The sequence below is a fragment of the Leucopleurus acutus genome (genome assembly GCF_964270905.1).
Source record: "Leucopleurus acutus genome assembly, chromosome: 1".
NCBI classification, from domain to species: Eukaryota; Metazoa; Chordata; class Mammalia; order Artiodactyla; family Delphinidae; genus Leucopleurus; species Leucopleurus acutus.
In genome coordinates this window covers 173,904,641-173,925,904 of record NC_139142.1, presented here as the reverse complement: position 1 = coordinate 173,925,904, position 21,264 = coordinate 173,904,641, and the positions used below count along the sequence as shown (strand labels likewise).

General features: G+C 37.9%; 1 protein-coding gene across 12 annotated transcripts in view; it reads right to left on the bottom strand.

The window, feature by feature from the left end:
• The window catches only part of ZMYND11 (zinc finger MYND-type containing 11), a 137,095-nt gene that overhangs the window by 22,107 nt on the left and 93,724 nt on the right, over nucleotides 1-21,264 (bottom strand). For 9 of the 12 annotated variants that reach the window (XM_082842306.1, XM_082842305.1, XM_082842300.1 and 6 more), the window contains 6 exons: nucleotides 7,442-7,519; nucleotides 6,881-6,973; nucleotides 5,104-5,191; nucleotides 4,495-4,550; nucleotides 3,278-3,355; nucleotides 2,301-2,419 (listed from right to left, as the gene is read on the bottom strand). In XM_082842306.1, coding sequence (XP_082698432.1) covers nucleotides 2,301-2,419; nucleotides 3,278-3,355; nucleotides 4,495-4,550; nucleotides 5,104-5,191; nucleotides 6,881-6,973; nucleotides 7,442-7,519 — 512 coding nt within the window. The remainder of the gene's footprint in view (nucleotides 1-2,300; nucleotides 2,420-3,277; nucleotides 3,356-4,494; nucleotides 4,551-5,103; nucleotides 5,192-6,880; nucleotides 6,974-7,441; nucleotides 7,520-21,264) is intronic. The other 3 variants (XM_082842307.1, XM_082842302.1, XM_082842309.1) reach the window with 1 other exon arrangement.

Genomic DNA, 21,264 nt, shown 5'->3' with positions numbered 1-21,264 from the left:
ACTGTGCCTAATTATTAGGTTGGCACTTCTACATACATGGCCACTGCCTTTAATCTACTGAATTTAATCTACTGATTTAATCAACTGAATCTATTCTTAACATGAGACTTACGTCTCAATGCAATTCATAAAAACATTCCTATTCTCTCTTAATCATCTCCATTATTGTAGATAATCAGATTTCAGTTTTAAAGAGTATCACTGAGCATGCAATCTGACCTACACTAAAAATAAAAGGCAAACCGCACCCCACAATTTTACAGTAAGTTTAATAAAAAGAGGAAAAATCGAATCTGGCTATACCTACACATCTGTCAATCCGGAATTCTCTGAATATATGCACAATAAAATGGCTCAGTGATATGATGGCAAATGAACCCAAAATGTCCCCTTTCTTTCTTCCCTGTGCCATTGCTCCCTCCAACTACAGGCAGCAGCAGATTTAGCCCTGCTGACAGTCAGACCCTATCAGCTACTTTTTTTCCTCTGACAGGAAGAACCCTGCATACCCTATGAAAACCCTGCCTGTACTTACCAGGACCACAGGCATCTGCTCCCTGAACATTACAACCTGCTCATCGTTCAGGGTCTAGGGAGGGAGCAGCATGTTCTGGTGTGAGCATACAGAGGGACTAGTCCAAAATCATTTATTTGCTTAAATTTTTTTTCTCCCACCTAAGTGTAGAGACATGATAAAATGGCTAAAGAATATTTATTGTATTTATTCATAGTGATCTCTGCATAACAATGTGGTATTTAATGCCACTGAATGGCACACTAAAAAATGTTTACAATAGTTTTAAAAAAGTATTTACTAATGAAAACTTGTAGCTGGCCCTTATAGGCCATCTCTTCTTGGTATATAACATGCTGCTTAAGTAATTAAAACTATTATTTTTATAGAGTTTTTTTTTAATATATCAATTATTCTAACATGATAGAGTATCATTTTTAAGGTATGTCCCCATCATTCACTTGAAATATCTTGCTGCTATATTGTAACCAGGAAAAGCAAATGAAAAAGATTCATAATAAAACTGTATTTATAGTAAAATTGTAGATCTTTTATTTTCTAAAATAAAGTCCTTAGAGTCCCATCTGTCCATAATTTTTTTAGATAAAATCTTCCAAGAAATTAGAAGTCTGGGGGAAGAAGACTGTGGAAATGTAATTTTCTGTTTTAATTCCCTCTTCAGATGACAAACTTACTCTAAGGACCCAAGTAAATCAGCTCAATTATTCTTTTAAAGTATTTTCTGCACAGTATATACTGAATGATATAAAACAAACTCATATTATTAATAAAATACCACTCATGGTTGAAGATACTATAAAGTTGTTTTAAAATTAGTGAAAAAAGAAAATATAGGAAAATTCTGATTATCAGATTGTTCTCATCTAGTAGTATGTTTTTTAAAAATAACTGAATTCTTCATTTTTCTAAATTAACTGTTTATTTAATGAAATTCAAAAAACTAAGTCAAATTTTTCCCTCATGTACATTCTTAGATCATAACATCGACACTCTCCTGTACTCCTGAGTTGATTATTTTTGTCTATGGCTTTGACAGAACCTTGAAAGTATGGTTGAAACTACCGTAATGATATTACAATTCTATGAAATGAACACATCCTGAGAAACCTTCCACTTAACTCCTAATATGGATTCAATCCCACCATTAACATGCTTCTGAACTCAACAGTGTCAACTATTGAAACTGTCCTGTTTAGTAACCATTATCTGAAATACACCTAGAAATACCATGTATAGAAAGCACTGTTAGGTGCCCAGTCAAGTTATGTGCTGATTTGTTTTTTAATTTAAAATACACTTCAGGGCTTCCCTGGTGGCACAGTGGTTAAGAATCCACCTGCCAACGCAGGGGACACAGGCTCAAGCCCTGGTCCGGGAAGGTCCCACATGCCGCGGAGCAACTGAGCCCGTGCACCACAACTACTGAGCCCACATGCCACAACTACTGAGCCCGTGAGCCACTACTACTGAAGCCCACACGCCTAGAGCCTGTGCTCTGCAACAAGAGAAGCCACCGCAATGAGAAGCCCATGCACCGAAACAAAGAGTAGCCCCCGCTTGCTGCAACTAGAGAAAGCCTGCGCACAGCAACAAAGACCCAACGCAGCCAAAAATAAATAAATACAATAAATAAATTCATAAAAAAATAAAATGAAATACAGTTCACACAGTTTCTAATGGCAAAGCCCACAGAGCACTGGTGAAGCAGGACTGGGCGCCCCCCACAACTCCTGGAGGCCCAGGGGTGATGCTGCACATGATTTACCTCTGGTGGTGGTGACCGAAGAAGCGGACGTCAACCTGATTGTCCTCTTTCTGCATGACTTTGGCCGGCCAGAATCCAAAACCTTTCATTTTAGCCCAAACCAGTTCATGATTAGGTATCTGGAAATAAAATGTTTTACCTTGTCATACTACTTTTAAAGTATTAAATACAAGAATATCATTAATACTGAACTACTCAGTCAAGCATAATCCATAATTTTGAAAATATTTTTTTTCTAACTCCTAAGCACACAGAACTTACCCCCACCCCAGGATTGACTGATTTTGCCTCCAAGAAAAACACCAAAAAAATTAAAATTTGCATAAGCAATGTGGACCTTCATTTCGCAGAAAAGACAGTGAAAAGAATCTCTTGATAGCCTGTGGCATCTGGAATGAAGCCAGCAGTGTAACAGTGGCAAACAGAACACCCTAATTTTGCTTCATGAAATACAGTCCAACCCTGGGAGCCTATAAGAAATGGGAGAATTTTAGGCCTTCCTCCCGATCTATCAAGTCGGAGATGCAAACTTTAATGAGACCCTCAAGTGACTGAGGAGCACACTAATATCTCGGAGAATAGGGGCTCTCAGGCAGGCTCTTACACCATGGCCAGCGGTGGGCGACTGCCCCTGGAACACTCCTTGAAATCATGCCATTTTAGGGGAAATCACACAGCTATAAGTATATATAAAGACTTAGACTTCTTGTGAGAGAATGAGAGGAAAAGCAAATTTTTACTTTATGTATTAAGGGATTCAATGTTTATTCCTACTCTTGAGGGTCCTCATTTTAAAGTCAGAAATGGATACTGATCCCAAGTTGTTTCCCCCATGTTTCAGTTTTTATACTCATTAAAACCATACATACTATGACACAAAGAAAAATATTTAGAAGGATTATAATCTTCAAGCAAATTGGAAATAAGACATCAGACACTTAAGAGGTTAAAAAAAAAAATCTCAAAATTTTACATACACAAGGATAGCAGAACCAATTGTCAGGACGAGCATTTGATAAATAGAAGCAGTTCTTGCAAAGTTGTAATTCATCCAGCTGAAGAAGAAAATCAACTATTTAGCCTACATAAAATACACACATGCATAAAACTATATAAAATAGATCCATGCAAATTAACATTCTCTTTCATGTATACAGTCTCCAGTTTTGTTCCTTAAGCTTAAAATTCTAATTTTCCAATGAATAATACCAGAAGAGCCTGCCACTTTCTTCTTGGAACCTCCCGAAGGTCCCAGATTGCACTTGGAATAGAGGACAGATTCCTTAGGGGACCACTGCATCCGACCTCTGCTTCCCCAGCCTCACTGATACCTTTCCAGTTCAGCACTCAGATTAAAGGCTATTTCCTCAGAAATGTCTCTTGATCTACCCATATAAAATATCCGCTACCAATAAAAGCAGTCCCTACTTTGCCTCATTCTCTTAGTGTTATTTTCTTTCATAACATTTTTTTATAACTTGTAAAGAAACCTATTTTGTCTGTCCTTTTCTTGAGTCTCCCTCTTCAGAATACAACTGTATGAGCAGGAAGCCAGCAACCTGATCCCCATTTTATTCCTCCTAACACAGCACATAGTAGACACTCAATAAACATGTTTAACGAATTTTTAAAAAGTCATATGTGAAATGGAATCAAGAAACAAAACTTTTTATATAAATTGAGATGCTTTTGCAAAGATAGTATGGTTATAGATGAGTGTTTCAAATAAGAAAGACCACCCAAAAAATCCTTCCCTAAATATATATTTCATTTATTGTATAAATATGCATGCTGTTGTTTGGATGCTTTTTTGCCTGTGTAGTGTAGTAAGAACTCAAATTTGAACCTTTCATTCGCAGAGGGTAATGTTTATTGAGTGCCTGCCCAGTGCAGCACATTTACATGTAGTTATATAACTAATACTCTTTAGGGTAAAAGGAGAGAACAAAGTTTCCTTTTCTTCTAACTAGTAGAAGTTACTTAGTAACTAAATCTAACTCCCAGGATTTCTCTGAAAATAGTTCTGCCAGAATTCTTCCCCTTCTGTTTGCGTTATTTCCCATGTATGTCATACATGGAAATAAAATTATATTTAAAGAAAATGGCAAAATTAGAATGTACATATCAGAGTGGAATTCTGAAATAGATTAATGTGGAATATAGCAAGAGTTTAGTTATTAGGCATGGATAGTACCTCATGACATGTGTCTTTATAGAGCATCCTTGCTATGTCAGCTTGCTCACTGTCTGCTGTAATTAAAGACAGGTATCTATTACCAGTGATCTAGAAACACAAGACTATCAAAATTAATACAGCCGTTTAAATTTTCTTTCATTTTTAACAAAAGTGGACACATACCATTTAAAACAAAAAACGTATATTTAAAATAAAATTAAGGCAGTAAAAGAAAACGCTATCAGCAGCTTTAATTTTATATCCAATATAACATAATACTCTAGGTACAGAGGGACTTCTACCTCTTTCATTACTTTTGAATGAGGGGATATTAATGCGGAAAATCAAAAGCAATCAAAGTGCTTATAAAAAGCCTTTCAACTAAGTTTATATATAAAACTATGAATATTACTTAGTGTAACTAGAGTTCTGCTTTTGGCCAGTCAATTCTATAAGCTGTAACTCCATTACCAAATATTTTTAAGTTTAAACCCTAACATTATTACTTACAGATCATTCAGGTATTGTTTTAATGTAATATTTTATATAAGATATTTTTCAACATGGAATGTAAATGGTATGAATTTTAAAAAACTACACAAAAGAAAAAAACAAAAAATATTCAACCTCCATAGAAAATCACTGTGTTGTGGAGAAGCAATTGAGCATCAGCTTTGAACTCTTCGTAACTTCGGTACTTCCCTTCGTTCACTTTCTGCAGAAGGAAAACAACAAAATGGCAAAGGATTAATGGTGAAAACACCTGTCAGCATTACAGCGTTAGTGTAGGAAACAGGCATATTTTCCAGAATGGCATTACGACTACTCCTGTGTCCCATGGTACTGACAGAATGTGCGTAAAAGAAACCCACAACTCCGTCTGCAGTTAGACTATTACAGGATGGTGAAGTGTGCAGAGCCAACATCCTGCAGCCACGTTGTCCCTGATATTTATTTACTAGTATGAACTCTGCAGCGTGAACACCTCATTCTGTAATAACAAAAGCTGCTGCTAAGCACTGTAAATAACAAAAGCTTTGGTCAGTGGGGTTGATGAGACCCTACCTACATATCTACTATTTTTATAACTCAAGAGAATAAAAATTGAAAGAAGAAAGAGCTGTTAGCCTCTGTGACAGTTTACCGTTATCACAAGGAAGATACGGTTATAATTCTGAATTGGGATTAGATGCTGATGTATAAACAATTTTAAAGTCCTAGGAGGTCCTCTATGCACCAAGGCAAATGATGGTTCTGTCTGGCATCAAGGGTCACAGGGCACTTTTATGAATATTGATATCTGAACTCCACCCTGAACTTCTCATGGCCTTGGGCTCGCAGGTGCTCAGGCCTTGGCATTGTGCAGCGCTCCCAGGCTACCTGCCTATACCCAGGTGGGGACAACCGCACCCCACAGTCCCCAAGCACCATCATAGCTCGTATTTTGGTCTGGACTGTAAGCTCCTGAAAGCATGAAAATCATGTCTTCCTCTTCATTTTCTTTATGGTGCTTCCGCTCATGGTCAGCACTTGCTAACAAGGCACCATGAGCCCAGCCAGTGTGCTCCATGGACCCAACAGGATCGGATTGCAGAACGTGGGGAGGGGCCACACAGGGAGAGGGCAGGAAGGGCAGCTGAGTTCTTCATTGTTCTCAGAGGCTCAGAGTTAGGAAAAGAGGCTATGCCTGAAGCCACACAATCTAGGGGTAGGAGGTAAAATTTAAATTGCTCGTTTTTATGAACAACCTTCATTTATCCCTTTCTTCCACTGAAATAATACACCTTCATTCTTCCTCAGCTATTAAGCAGATTAAGAAAGGAGTAGGATGATATTAAATTATTCCTATGGTCTCCCTAATTATGGCCAACCATAAGATTTCAAAACTTCAAAACGATACATAGGTACATAATTAATAAATCTGCAAAGCTAACTGGAAACAGGTCAAAGTGTTCACTGCATTTTACTGCAATTTGTAATTAAATATTAACAAACCCATTAACGATCCTCAGCTAGAGTAGGTAAAAATAAGAACTTCATTAAAGAAGGATAAAGTTTTCTAGTTAAAACTTTGTTTTGTCCAAGTGCATGTCATTGTGTTTCCCAAGATCCTAGATCAGTTCTATGTTCTAATCTTCCCTTGAGAGAAACTCCTAAGTACTGCTTCTGAAACTAGGAAACCACATCCACATGTTAATTACATCTGGAACATTACACTGACCAGGCTACAATACATCTTCTTTAAGCAGCAAGTGTCAAGAATCAACAGGCTGCTGAAAACCAAGCCTCTTAAAAGATGACCCCTAAAGAGCACTAGAGGGAGTGCATGCCATTCACAAGGGCAGCTGCTCAGGCAGGAGGGCGGCAGGTGCACGACCAGGGCTGTGCTGTCAGGGAGCTTTACCTCCTGAATGGCAGGGACGTCGACCGCCGAGTGCACCAGCCGCCGGTACATGGGGTGTTTGTTGTCCTTCCCCTTTTTATTAAGGTCAATAGCCTGAAAGGTCATGAGACACATCAGTTTAAACGTGGCTAGAGAGAGGGGTAAAACATCAATTTCTAAACAACAAGTACTTTAGAACTTAATGAAAAATGTACATGCACTATAGTTTAATGTGGCATTCCTTAAGGTTTGAATAGAAAGAACAGTTATTTTGGAAAATTCAATTTCATTTTAAACACTAATTATCAATGAAAATGTTCACTCTGATAAATGGAATTTTAAAATATAAATGTTTCTAATCTAATACAGCTAAAGAAATGCCTGAGTTGAAAACAAAGACAAAACAAATTTAAAAGCCTTTTATAGAACTATTTACTGCACAAAAGAAACGGGACAGCAGTGGTTTCCACCCCTCATACTGCTCTATGCATATTTGTTCCTTGTCAGTCACTAACTTTTAAGGAGTAAGCCAGAGTGAAATATATTCTGGGCGATTCTGAGAGCCACCCTTACAGGACTCACCCTCTCCTTCATGCGGGAGACGATGAACCTCAGGTACGTACTCATCTCCTGCTTGTTCGTATTTTTCTTCTTGATGCTCTGTTGAAGATAGAAAAGGCCAAGATAAAATCTGATCATTTATAAGTCTATATTCTTGTAAAAGATGTCTCTTATATAAAAGATTATAGTGTGCGAAGATTTTCTTAAAAGATGTACTATTTCCAACATTATCTGATGCCGAGAAATCTTCAAAATTTGCATACCAAAAACAGCATTTAACAAGGTAAGAATCGGAAAATATTATACTGTCCTTGACATAATAACTTAGAGAACTATGCATTTTTTTCTTTTCTTGATGTTTAAAACTTCAACCAATTTTCAGATGAAAAGAAATAATAACAATAATGATATAATAATGATATAATGTAGAATCACTTATTTTATTAAAAAACATTAATGGCTGAAATCCTTTAGGGAATATTTTAAAATAGCAATATTGAATGGTGAATTTCAACATAACATTATTCTCTGTTAAAAAGATTATTAAATGTCTGTCACAAAGGAATTACATACACTGCAGCACACACATCTACATAACTATTCTAAAGTGTCACAGATCTCTTCAGTAATAACTCCAATTTCTGTTAGTCTTGCCTAAAAGCTAATTAGGTTCCTTAATTTATCTCTCAGAAAATTAACTTTACATGAAGAAAAAAAGACAGGATTTTTTAACTTTTATGTCATTTCTAGACAGCTAGGAAACAAGGACCAATGTTCCCGTTTCCCTAGTCAAGGTTAATATACCATGACAGACACTGGACCACAAGTAGACTGCACTGCAGAGGACTGAGTAGGTTTGGGCCACTATCTAATAGACGCTTTAACTTTTTCAGGCCGCTACATTATGAGTCTCTACCCAGTGGTATTATTACTTACTCCCAAAAGAATTTTATACACAGGAAGTCATCTCAATATCCTAAGTACAATGGAAGAAGGAGCAAAACTTTCTCATGTAAATGAGAAAACTTAGCTATGGCTTAAGCAAACTGATTATACATACACAACATTAAAATATCTGCATAACAAGTGGAAAACTGTTTTCTGAGCTGGAGACTTACTTTCATACACTTCATGTTTGACATGATCCCCTCCCTTCCTCCTCACCTGGATTCTTTGGCAATGCAGTCAGTGCTCTCCTTACTCAGCTTTATTCTATGACCTGTGCAGTTTTATTATGGAGCAGTTTTTCTCAACCCCGGCCATACCTCAGATACACTGGTGGACTCCCATAAAATGCAGCTGGGCTCCACCCCTGAGCATCTGAATTGGAATTTCTAAGGGAAAGTTCATTCATTCACTGTTAGTTCCTCAGGTGGTTGTGACATCTGGCCAAGACCAAGTACCAATGGTGTAGATGTGGAGTTTAAAATGCAATGACATTTCCTGAACCCCAGGTTTTATAATCTCTGGGGAAAGGGACTTTGATGTAGCTTGTAAATTCTCATTTTAAACAAAATCCCCAGTGAGTCCCAGGCACACAAACACATGAGAACTATTAACTGCTCCCTCCTGTAAGCCAGAGTAAAACAGTGGATCTGAAACACAGTCAGCTATTAATGCTTTTGTGTAAACATTCTTGCTAGCACGGCCATCCCTCCAAGCACTGCTTTCTATACTAAACAGCTTGATGAGCTACTGGATATAGGGAAGAAAGGGTAAGAAGGCCAAGAAGGCTTTTTCCTCACCTCCTGGGAAACCTATATTCCCTTAAAAAGAGAGGAGAATAAAAACAAATGCTTCCAGGGAGTTTCCTGGTGGCCTAATGGTTAGGATTCCGGGCTTTCACTGCCGTGGCCCGGGTTCAATCCGTGGTTGGGGAACTGAGATCCTGCAAGCCGCATGGCATGGCCAAAAACAAACAGACAAAAAAGCCAAATGCTTCCAACTACATGCTCTATCATGCCAACTCGGAAATATTTTGGGAGGACTACCAACACTGCAGATCCCAAATATCATTCTGGTCATTAAATCATACAACTGTGTATAAACTCAGGTATAACAGCAACCTACATCAGATTAGAAGTCTTGTAATACTATCTGTGGGGTCATGGTTCTTTCAATAGGTAACATATTATTCAGGTGAAATATACAACCAGCACTGTATGTAGTGCTGAAATATTACTTTAATGCTCACTAAAAATTGTGCCAAACTAAGCAGGGTGGGAACACTCTCCTCTCTGGGTCTCCCATTGAATACCTCGAGCTCAACCAGGCAATGAGTGCTCTTGAAGCCGATGTCCACTAGTGCTGGGACATCTGCAGTCACTTGAGAGGTGACGGTGGGGATGGGTGCTCACTGCATCCCCTGCAACATGGCTGCCCTGTCTCCAGGGCTGCTGTGTATTCTACACATGCACAGTAATATTTTTTTCTCATTTCTGCACTCTCAACATCAACCTACGAAGTACTTCACTGTTAGTTAGAATCCAACTCCTTTTGGTTTTAGAGCCTTAGAAAATAAAGCAATTCAATGTTTCTCTGTGGGTGAAATTTATGCAGTGCTAGAATCAGAATATCTCTACAGGCATACCTCGTTTTATTGCACTTCGCAGATACTGTGATTTTTACAAATTGAAGGTTTGTGGCAACCCTGCATTGAGCAAGTCTATTGGCGCCCTTTTTCCGACAGCATTCGCTCACTTAGTGTCACTAGGTCACATGTAGTAATTCTCATAGTATTTCAGACTTTTTCAATATTACTATATTATTATATTTGTCACAGTGATCTTTGATCAATGATCTTTGATGTTACTATTGTGAAACGATTATGACTCGCTGAAGGCTCAGACGATGGTTAGCATTTTTTAGCGATGAAGTACTTTTTAATTAAGGTATGTACCTTTTTTGACATAATGCTATTGCATACTTACTAGTTTAAACATAACTTCTATGTACATCCAGAAACCAACTAGTTTGTGCAACTAACTTGATTGTGATATTTGCTTTACCGTTGTGGTCTGGAACCAAATCTGCAATACCTCCGAGGTATGCCTGTATAGCTAAAATATCCTAACCAACTGGTTCTTTCTTTGAAATAAAAAAATATTGAAACTTTTTGAAACAGTAGGGAAAACCCTATTTTACTTTGCTTAAGTTTAGGTAACTGTGCATTACATTGTTCATGTAATTCCCCTGTTTAAATGAAGGTCTATTTTCAGTTCCTATTTCCTTTCCATAGAGAATCTACAAAATACATGGGTATTACGTGCTCTCAGAATGCTTTTACTTTGGTTTCACCTGTTTAAACATTTCTAGATTAATTGCTAATTTAGCATAACCATGTGCAGCAACACTTCTTTCTGGGAAGACTCCAAATGTACAGAGTTCAGGCCGAGGGCCTTAATTTTACAAAACTATATAATAAATGATAAATTAGAGGATAAAAATCTGATTTTGTATCATGTTTAAATTTGCTTAGAGTAAGATGCTAGAGTATCTCTCCTCTTCAGTGTGCAACTGAAAGTGGTGATATACGCTTAGGAAAGTGACTATATTTCAGCAAAATGTAAAAGGAAACAAGGGGGATGGATGACTTTCTGTGGCTAAATGGATGTGACCCACCCCCACCCTTCACGGCTCCAACTCTGGCAAAATATTACTACCTAGAAAGTCCCCTACACATTTTATAAAGTGCCACCCAGATTTAGGCAGCCCACTTCAGTGCTGATCACCTCTGGTTGTGCATTAGAACCGCCTGGGAAAGCCTTTAAAAAAACACCAATGTCCATTTATACAAAGTTCTGGAACAGGAACAACTTATCTGACGGACACTAATGACAGTAACGCCCATCTCGTATGGGGTGGGATTCAATGGTCATGTCGGTGGGACTTGGGTACACAGCTATGTGTGCATTGGTCTATTTCTCAAGTGGCATATTAAAGACTTGTGCAAATCACTGCAATGTAAATTTTACCTCCAAGGAAAAAGCCACCACTGTCTAGGTGCCACCCAGAGATGGTGCTGACACTGGTTTACAGAGGAGCCTGGGCACTGGCAGTCCTAACACCCCAGGTATTTCTCCCAGGCAGTCCCGACTGAGAACCACTGCACAGCAACATAAGAGAGGCTGTTTCCTTACACAAACACATGCAGTGGCCCAACTCACCTCTGCTGCTGTCCCGAGAACAGTCAAGAGGCAGAGCTGCGAAGCTGGCTTCTAAAGTGACACCAGATCTAGAAGCCTCTCTGTCTACTTGCTCACACTAACAGAAAGGCACCTCTCTTACGTTTCAACTATTTGTTGGTTCTCTTCAGTTAACGTATTAGAAACTTCAATCATTCTGGCTGTACAGGAGTCACCAAAAGAAGTTTCCTATCCAAGGAGGATTATTTTTTTGAAAGCCTCTGTGTTACTTATTTTTTTACTTGCTACCCAATACATCTTTTCTGGTGACAGATATGGGATTCTACTGAAGATGTAGGGCAAGAACTGAAGTGCGTGTGAACACTCCAGTTGGTAGGTGTATCCAGGAGGCTGGGGGAGCCCACTTCCCACACGTGCAGGCTGAGGCACTTGCTCAGAGAAGGGAAGCAAACAAAAGAGAAGACCCTGAACAGATGCAAAATCTCTTTCAACAATTTGTAGGGACGAAGCACTTGTTATAAGACGCTTTCACATTTGCTAAACTTGTGGGCTTTCTTTTTAACACTTTCTGGTTATGATTTAGAGAGTTGGTATTTCACAAAGGAAATCAACAGAGCACACAGCTCCGTCCAGGGCTGCACCCTAAGACTTCTAAGGACATCTTAGTTAGCATGTTGTGAGCTGCCTTATGTGACAGTCACAGCAGAGTTAGTGCCTGTCGGCCAAACCAGGACATTGGCGTGGCTTGAAAAAAGCCACTATAAGAGAAATGAAAGAGGTAGCTTCTAAGGTAAACACCATTCTGCTTGTAACATAACTAAGCAGATAGCTCTTGACAACAAGGTAAGAAAAACAGAAAAATAGTGCTGTATAAAATCTGCAGATTATTTCAGATCCAATTCTTTCTCAGACTTTGAAGAACTGCTTTGCAGACCTCAGAACTCCTCAGTAAAGGCCTTTTTATAAGAGTGACAGCTCAGGATCCAGCAGAGTGAAGCCCAGTAAGTGTTGGTAACTGCCCATATCACCTGGCAGCATACAGGAGTGACTTTGGTCAATATCTACAAATAATAAAGAGCGAAACTTCCTATTACATGCCCAAAGTTGCTGCAACCATTGTTAGACAACAGAAATCACATGGCCAAAGCTGTGTTACAGAGGTGGATAAGACATCCACTAACCTAAGATGCACTTAGGTATATTACAGATAACCGAGGGGCTGCTTCCCTTTAAGGGAAAAATAATAGAAAATCTTGAATATCTTCTTGAGTAAGGAATTCTTAAGCCAGTTACAATAATTGCTGGATTATAGCAAATCAAATGAGTCTAGGTAGATACCACAAGACAAAACATGAATAAAGTAATTCAGCCATGCTCAGTGCCTTACAGTGTTTTTTGGCTGGAAGCAGGTAGGAACAAGTTTTGATCCTGTCAAGGTTTATCCACAGCTGATTATTGATAATGATGCCCAAGCACCATTATTTGAAGGAACATTCAGGACTGAATAGTCTGGAATTTTCAATGTGCCCTAGAAACATAGGGCACTTCAGTTGTAGAAACATATTTTAGCAGAGAATTAACTTCTGGAAATACCACTTCTATACACCAAGTATCCAAAAGAAAAAAAGAAGTGTAAAATCAGAAATCCAGGGGTCTTTTCCTCAGATAATATATCTGTGCTGCCCACCACACCAAATCCAAGCTCCCAAGTCTGTTATTAACAAGGGCTTCCCACTTTCCTGGGGATTCCCAACACCCAAAATGTTCTTCCCACAGCAGGCTGGACCAGAGGCAGGCAAACTTCTGTGAAGGGCCAGATGGTAACTATTTTAGGCTTTGAGGACAGTTAGTGGCTGTCTCGACTACTCAGCCCTGCCATTGTGGTGAGAAGACAGCTATAAATAATGCATGCATTCCATGAACAGGGCTGTGTTCCAATAAAACGTGTAGATACTGAAATTTTAATTTCTTATAATCTTCACATGTCACAAAATATTATTTCTCTTTTTCTTCAACCATTTGAAAGTAGAAAACCCGCCCTCAGCTCATGAGCAGTACAAAAACAGGTGGTGGGCTTGATTTGGCCCATGGGTCGTAGTTTGCCAACCCCTGGACTATAAGTTCTATGACAGCAGGGTCCCATGATGGTTTAGTTCAGTGTTCTTTTGCCAGGGCCTCGTACAGTATCTGTCAAATAGTAAATACTCAATAAATACTAGTTGAATTGACCTAATGGCAGTCATTACTAACCAACTTCATTGCCTACTAGAAAAAAACATTCCATGTAGTTGAACTCAACAATACAAGATCCTTCCAAAATGTGAAATACTTATTCACACCCAAGCTGTGTTAGCACATTCAAGCCACCATAAACCATTTTGTTAATGTACCATTTCACTGTCAGATGACACCTAAACATGGCTGATGTCCTCTGACAATCAGAGGCTCACTGGATGCTAGTGAGCGTGCAGGACTCCTGAGCCCCAACCCCAAGGATGCGTTCTAAACGGGCACATCCAGTAATTCTGCCACAGATGGTCTCTGGGGCTTATTGGAGAAACACTAGTCTGCATATAAATTACCTATATTGTCAGAGGAACCAGGAAGCTCCAAGCTCTCCTCCATAACTATCTGCAATCACAGAATAGAAATGAATCCCAATGAATTTTAGCTGCACCTAAATTGCCTATGTTAAGGAAATCAGGGGCTCTGCAATATTCTCTATAACCACTTGTAATGCTGGAATACAAAGGAATCAAAGAATTTATAAGAAACCCAATATCTGAGATTTTAACAGTAGAGCTGGTCTGGTGGGAGTGGCCCCAAGCCCTACTATTTATTTCTCCTCTGTACCACTGGGACCCCAGCAGTCCCTCAATGACAATCACTTTCTAGCACAGTCTTCTAAAAATATACCAATGTTCAGTCTTGTTCACCCCCAGTACTGACACACTGAAATTAAGTCTCCTCAACAAGAGCAGAAGAACAGAACACCACACCTGCTGCCAGCACCAGGGTAGGAACTTGGTTAAACACTTCTGCATTAGGAGTGCATGACTCCCTATAGCTCCGTCCTACATCTCCCATGGTCAGTCCAGCAACAATCATTTGCACTTGAGTTTCTGGCACTAGTTTTTTTTTTTTTAAACTTAAGTTAAAGTAACTTAAGTTTAAATATCTCCCCTAGGCTGTCACAAATATGCCTTCTTACTCATAGGTAAAAGTTGAACTTGGAGGATAATTCAAACCACAAAGAACATGTTGAGGTGGATTCTTGGAGTGTGTTGGCAAACATGACTCTACTCCCAAGCACTCTCTACTTGAGAAGTTGCTCCTACTGAATCACTAACGCACAGGGTTTCCAAACTTCTTCATGGAGATTCACAAAACAGCACTGAATGCTACTTCAGCTGTATCTATATTTATTAATTTTAACAGAGTCAACTCTTTGCTCTCTGATTGAGGTTGGGAGGTTTTGACTAAGTTCAGATGATATAATCAGCTTTGTATCTGCCAGTCCAGGGTGACTTACCAACTATTAAAGTATAGTCTCAAATTAATTCCACAAGTCACACAACTGACTGGTATTGTGAAAACATGGAATATTTCTATATCCACTACATCCACATAGAAATTGCTATAATACTAGCTATAGAGAGAAGGGTGTTATGTTATTCTTGTTATGTCAGGAATTTTATCATTCAAAATTAAATTTACTTTTGGACATAATTTTAAGTTGTTTTGCAGCAGATTACAGAGATTTAAGAATAGAAAAGGGACATTCGAAAAAGTTCATAGAACACAGGTTGTGTCTCCTTGTTCCTTCCATCTTCTACCAACACTAGTCTTTAAAGAAAGAACAAGATTCAAAAGGCAGAGGGAGGACGGATTCTTCAATGGAGTAAACCTTTCCATTCTCTCTTCTGAAAATAACTTACATGTCTCTGTTCTGGGGTCGCGGAATGAGTATCATATGTTCTCTGCTTAATGAGGCTGACAACCAGGCAACATTACACTACCTACCTCCCCACTCCTTCCCTACCTCCCCACTCCTACCTCTCCACCCCTTCCTCTCCGGCCTCATCACCTGCAGAGACAATAAAAGGAAATTGTGCGCACTTTGTACATATTTTCAGTACATCAATACTGGAAACACTTATCTAGATTAAGTTGTAACCACCTTGATGTAGGAACCAGTCCAACTATTATCTCTTTAATCCCTTATAGCTAAAAATAAAAGATAAAGCTCAATTAACATTTTTTAAAAGCCACTAAAAAGATACATCTCAAGGACAGAATACACCCCAAACATTTCACACTCACATCCAACACCTTCTGACTGTAACTTGTTAAATTCATCATGGGGAGGCAATGTAGAAAGTGTGGATTTTTTCTTTCTTGCTTGGCTCCAGGTAGTTTTATAAAGAGCTTATATAACAATACATGAGATTTTACAATTTTATATCCTAGATCCAATTTTAAAAATCCTTTATCAGGGCTTCCCTGGTGGCGCAGTGGTTGAGAGTCCGCCTGCCGATGCAGGGGACACGGGTTCGTGCCCCGGTCCGGGAAGATCCCACATGCTGCGGAGCGGCTGGGCCTGTGCACCATGGCCGCTGAGCCTGCGCGTCCGGAGCCTGTGCTCCGCAACGGGAGAGACCACAACAGTGAGAGGCCCACGTACCGCAAAAAAAAAATCCTTTATCAATGTTCCCATTACTTTTTCCTCTAGTAAAGCCAGGAATGAATACCAAAACTGCCTTATAAAGTAATTGGTTCAGACAAAGATCTTCTTAAAAATTAATTTTCTACTTTTGTGAGTATAAAAATAAGACCCCATTGTCTTTAAAAATTGTAAAAAAAAATTTGATTAATGTTCATTCGTAGCTTTCAATACTATGATTGTCTACATTTTTAAAAAACGCTTCTTCTATTTTATTTAAAAATCAAATCTCTACTCCAGAATTGATAATATGTATCTTGAAGGTAAAAGTACTTACTTTCAGGGTGAAAATATTAATAAACTTCCCACATTAAAAAAGGAAGACTAATCAGAAAGCAAGAATACAGTTTCACAGTAGATACATAAAGAATATACGTTCAAAATATTTTCGTTTCACATTTTGTCCTGTTTCACTCTGAACATTAAATGAGAATTCTCCTTAATTTTGAGATTTAAAAAAACTATACTGCCTACATACCCAAAAGAATGAAAAATGAATTCAGAAGTAAATTTCTATCTCCAGTTTCAAGAAATAGCTTTCATCAGGAGTCACAGTACAAATGACTCAAATATAACTTACCCAGAACTAAGTTAACAGTGACAAGTCAGTATGTACCCATGGTGACCTCCTAAATAGCAACTCAGTCTTGGTTTAGTTTTAGTAAACAGTTAAATTCCCTTGTTTTCAGTAGCTGTCTAACGAGTATACTACACCCCATGTGAAAAAAACATATAGTACCTGGGGATTAACATCCAATCTAAAAGTTAATTTTAAATGCTTTCTATAGACTTCTTTCTGTATATATCTATTAAGTTGCCTGTAAAATAGACATCTTCATTCTAAATATTTTAAGGAGAAGGTGCAGTAGTAGGGAGATTTTAGGAATAATTCTTACTAGTGTAGCTCCCTTCCTCGGATCTCCTTAGATGGCCTACTAGTCAAGCATCAGAGAATCAGGCACTGCAAATTTGGGAGAGCTTTGCGGATTAGATGTAGAACCAAAGTATTCTTAAATAAGTAAAATTCTCCCATATAAATTCTTCTTCATTTTCTTATCTACATTTTCTTGTGTTTCTGTATTTTATTAGTAGGCTAAGTTGATTCACCATACATTTGTACATTAACACAAATTTTAAAGTTTGTGACCCTTAAACAGAGAAAAATACCATATGAAACATTTGTGGGCAGATGAGTATTTTATAGTTTTAAAGACATACTGGAATAATATATCCCCTATCCAACACTTTGAATGGTATTTTTTCTTTTGTGACTTAAGTTGATCCCTTCATATATAAGTCACGACAAGTGCATCATAAATGGGATGTAAAGTGAATCAAAGATGTTAAGGATATAAATAGTAATACAACATTTTTATATTATAAGACAATTATAAAAGCCTAAGATATGGGTAAGGGAATAAGAGGTACAAACTACAATGCATAAAATAAATAAGCTACAAGGATATTTAGTACAACACAGGAAATATAGCCAATATTTATAATAACTAAATGGAATATAACTTCTAAAAATTGTGAATCACTATGTTGTACACCTGAAACACATAATATGTATGTCAACTATACCTCAGTAAAAAAAAAAAAAATCTTTGGATGGATTTCACTGGAGCAGCACAGTGGACCAAATACGGAAAAGGAGGCAAGGAGGTCACTGCAGACTTCCCATTCTAGTACTTTCCATGGGAGCACAGTTCAGAGCCCTCCATTCTGCTCCCTAATGACAGATTTTAGTCCTAACATAAAATTTTCATTTATCTGAATTTGAAAGCAGTAACATGAATCTACAACTCCTTAAAGTTATAAAAACAAAATTCATTTATGTAAGGAACATGAACGTATTAAAAGAGGATGGAGGAAATAGGGACCTTTCAAAATACTATTGTCTCAGAATTGTTAGCCTGGAAAGTGCCAACTATTTTGTTTTGCTATACAGTTTCCCCTGCAGTTGATCTGATTTTTGGGAAGTACCAGCTTAATAGCAAACACAGCACTATCAAATACTGTAGCCATTGATCTGTGCACTATACATTACATTACACCACACTGTAACTTACACAGCCACAATGCAGTGCTTGCTGTACGATCTGCTGTGCAGAGGAGGGGCGGCAGGGCGCAAGCTGGTTTATAACCTTCCTTTAGAATTCTTCCAAGTCGTAACTATGGCTTGATGGGGAGAACAAATGCCAGGCCACTCATGAGGCTGACATTTTATACCAAAATGTTTCTCTTGGAGTACTACAGGCATTTAGATATGCAGCTATAACACTGCACTGTCTAATACAGTAAGTAGCCATAAGCCACATGTGCCAAACTGAAATCCAGTTCCTGGGTCTCCAAGCCACATTCAAGTACTCAACAGACACATGCCCAGTGGCTCCTACTGGACAGCACAGAGAGAACACTTCCATGCCCATAGAAAGATCTACCAGATAGCTATGATCTAAAAGGCAACATGGCACCAACCTGGGGGGTGGTCTGAGGGTTTCCTGTAAGATGTCACCTTGCCCATGTATTAAAAAACCCGAGTAGATATCATTCAAACAGTACCATGATGTTTACCAGCAGGGTTGGAGGCCACCAAGTGTGCAGTGCGTGCATGCACGCACACACACATACATGTACATGCATAGCTGCACACACACGACACACAAATGCATACACACATGTATACACACAACTCTGACATGCATACACACATACACATTCACACACAGACATACATTGCATACACGTATGCTCACAGGCACACGCGCACACACACACAGTCTTGTGCACACACACAGGCCTGCCTTCTGCAATTACGGCATCAAGGAAAAAATGACTGTAACCTGAAAACCATATAAATGAAAATGAAGGAATATTAAAATGAGATATCCATTTGGAGCCTATCAAATTGGTAACAAAAAGTTGGAGAATACTTTCAATGTTGGTATAAATGGGTATAATCTTCTGAAGGACAACTTGGTGATTCTTTTAATCACAAACTGAAATGTGCCTATCCTTTAAGAATTCCACTTCAATGAATTTATCCTGTGAAGGCAATCAAACAGAATTAGGTAGACATATGTAAATTAATTCTCTTTTTTAAAAATATAATTGACTACATTTTGTTTAGAAGATATATCCTTTAGGCAAATAAAATCTCTAAAGCAATTTTCACTTAAAAGTTATGGTTTTCTCATTTTTTTTCTGGAAAATTCATGGCTATTTCAGGAATATAAAATTCAAATATATCTAAATATAACAAAATATAAACTTCAGTTTCATACAGAAATAAATTATTATGAGCAGACTGCTCTTCCAGGTGTAAGGGGGGCACAATCCCAAACACGGTGGTACTGGTGTCCCATCCCCCGCCCACCCTGACAGGTGAGTTTCAGTGCAGTGTTGCTTGTCAGACAGCACATGGAAACAACATAAATGTGCATCAGGGAAGCCCTTTCACACTGTAGAAAAAAGATGTCTGGGACATTGTTGAGGAAGCAAACTGGCTATGATCCAGCAGTGTATGTAAGCCATCAATCCATCCAGTTACACAGATGGATACAAATGGATGTGCATGTGCGCACAGAGAGGTCTGTGAGCACATTCACCTATGATGCAGTTGCATTTCTGGGAATTTTATTTTTTTGCTTTATCCTCCTCTAAATTATTTGAATTTTTTTTTACAGTAAACTTTTAAAAAAGTAATTTAAAATTCTTTTTTATTTTCAATTAATAAGAGTTCTCAGTAACAGGAGTGTGAAACAGGACATTACTTGAACTTTTTTCAAAGCAAAATGCTAATCTGATATTCATAGGCTCTATTTCAATAACAATCTACTGTACTTGTAAAACAATAGTTTAATTATTGTTTAGAAAGGCATACATTCCAAAGAAATATCTTCAGGGTTCTGAGATTTATTATGAAAACTGAAAAAACTATTCTAAATTAAGAAAAATTCCCATCATTGCCTTCTTAAGATATTTTGGAATTCATTAGATATATGATATAAAGTTACTTGAGCTGAAGTGAATCTGGTAACAGCTCACAGCTGGGTGAGAGGTAACCTATTCAATGCTGTAAGGGACAGAGGTTATATAAAAACAAGTCTTCTGACCACTATAAAGTATTAAAAATGTTTTCATCTTCAATTTTATATAGCAGTGATTGGCTTCTATCCTGTACTGAAATTTGGCCCTCGCATCTTATCTTCAAAATTCTTCATTAGTAAATCTAATTAATATATATTCTTTCCAAACATTAATTTCAAAGAAAAGTAGAGAAGTCATTACGCTGACTTGGAACCATAATTTTTAAGTTTCAGTCTACAGACTTAGTTCTCTTAGTCCAAGAATATTTAAATCTGGTCAGTTACTCTCACGTTAGATTATTAAAAACAGCTTTACTGGAAGTCTTGACACATCGTTTAAAAAAATAAATTAACCCAAAACCAACCAAAAAAGATATTTAAAATTCTCTTAGAATCTCAAGGTTATTATTATCCCTTTTCTCAGGAAAGAAACTGTTAGCACTTATCCTTTTCTTGAACATAACAATTTAAAAAATAGAACAGATCTAACATAGAAATAACTATCTCTTTGGAATTTTTAAAGCTCAAGCTAAAACTCACCATCCCCAACCCAGACACAGGCTTTTTGAGTCTAATGAAAGAGTAGCTCACAGTCTATGAAAGGAATATGTGAATCACAATTTTTTATTGACTCAGCATCATTTCAGTAAGCATAATTATATCACAATGTGAAAATATCTAGCCTGACAAAGACAAAAAGAAAACCAAAGGAAAGAAGAGAAAGGCAGAATGGGATTGGCTAAGTTCTACTTTGTCTATCACTTTTCTGTGTGAGCCAGCAACTCACTGAAACTTAAAATTTTTCATCTTATCAGCAAAGAGTAGAGCAAACACATTTAGAAAATGGAATCTGACTACTTGATAGTGAATTCTGATGGAGAAAGT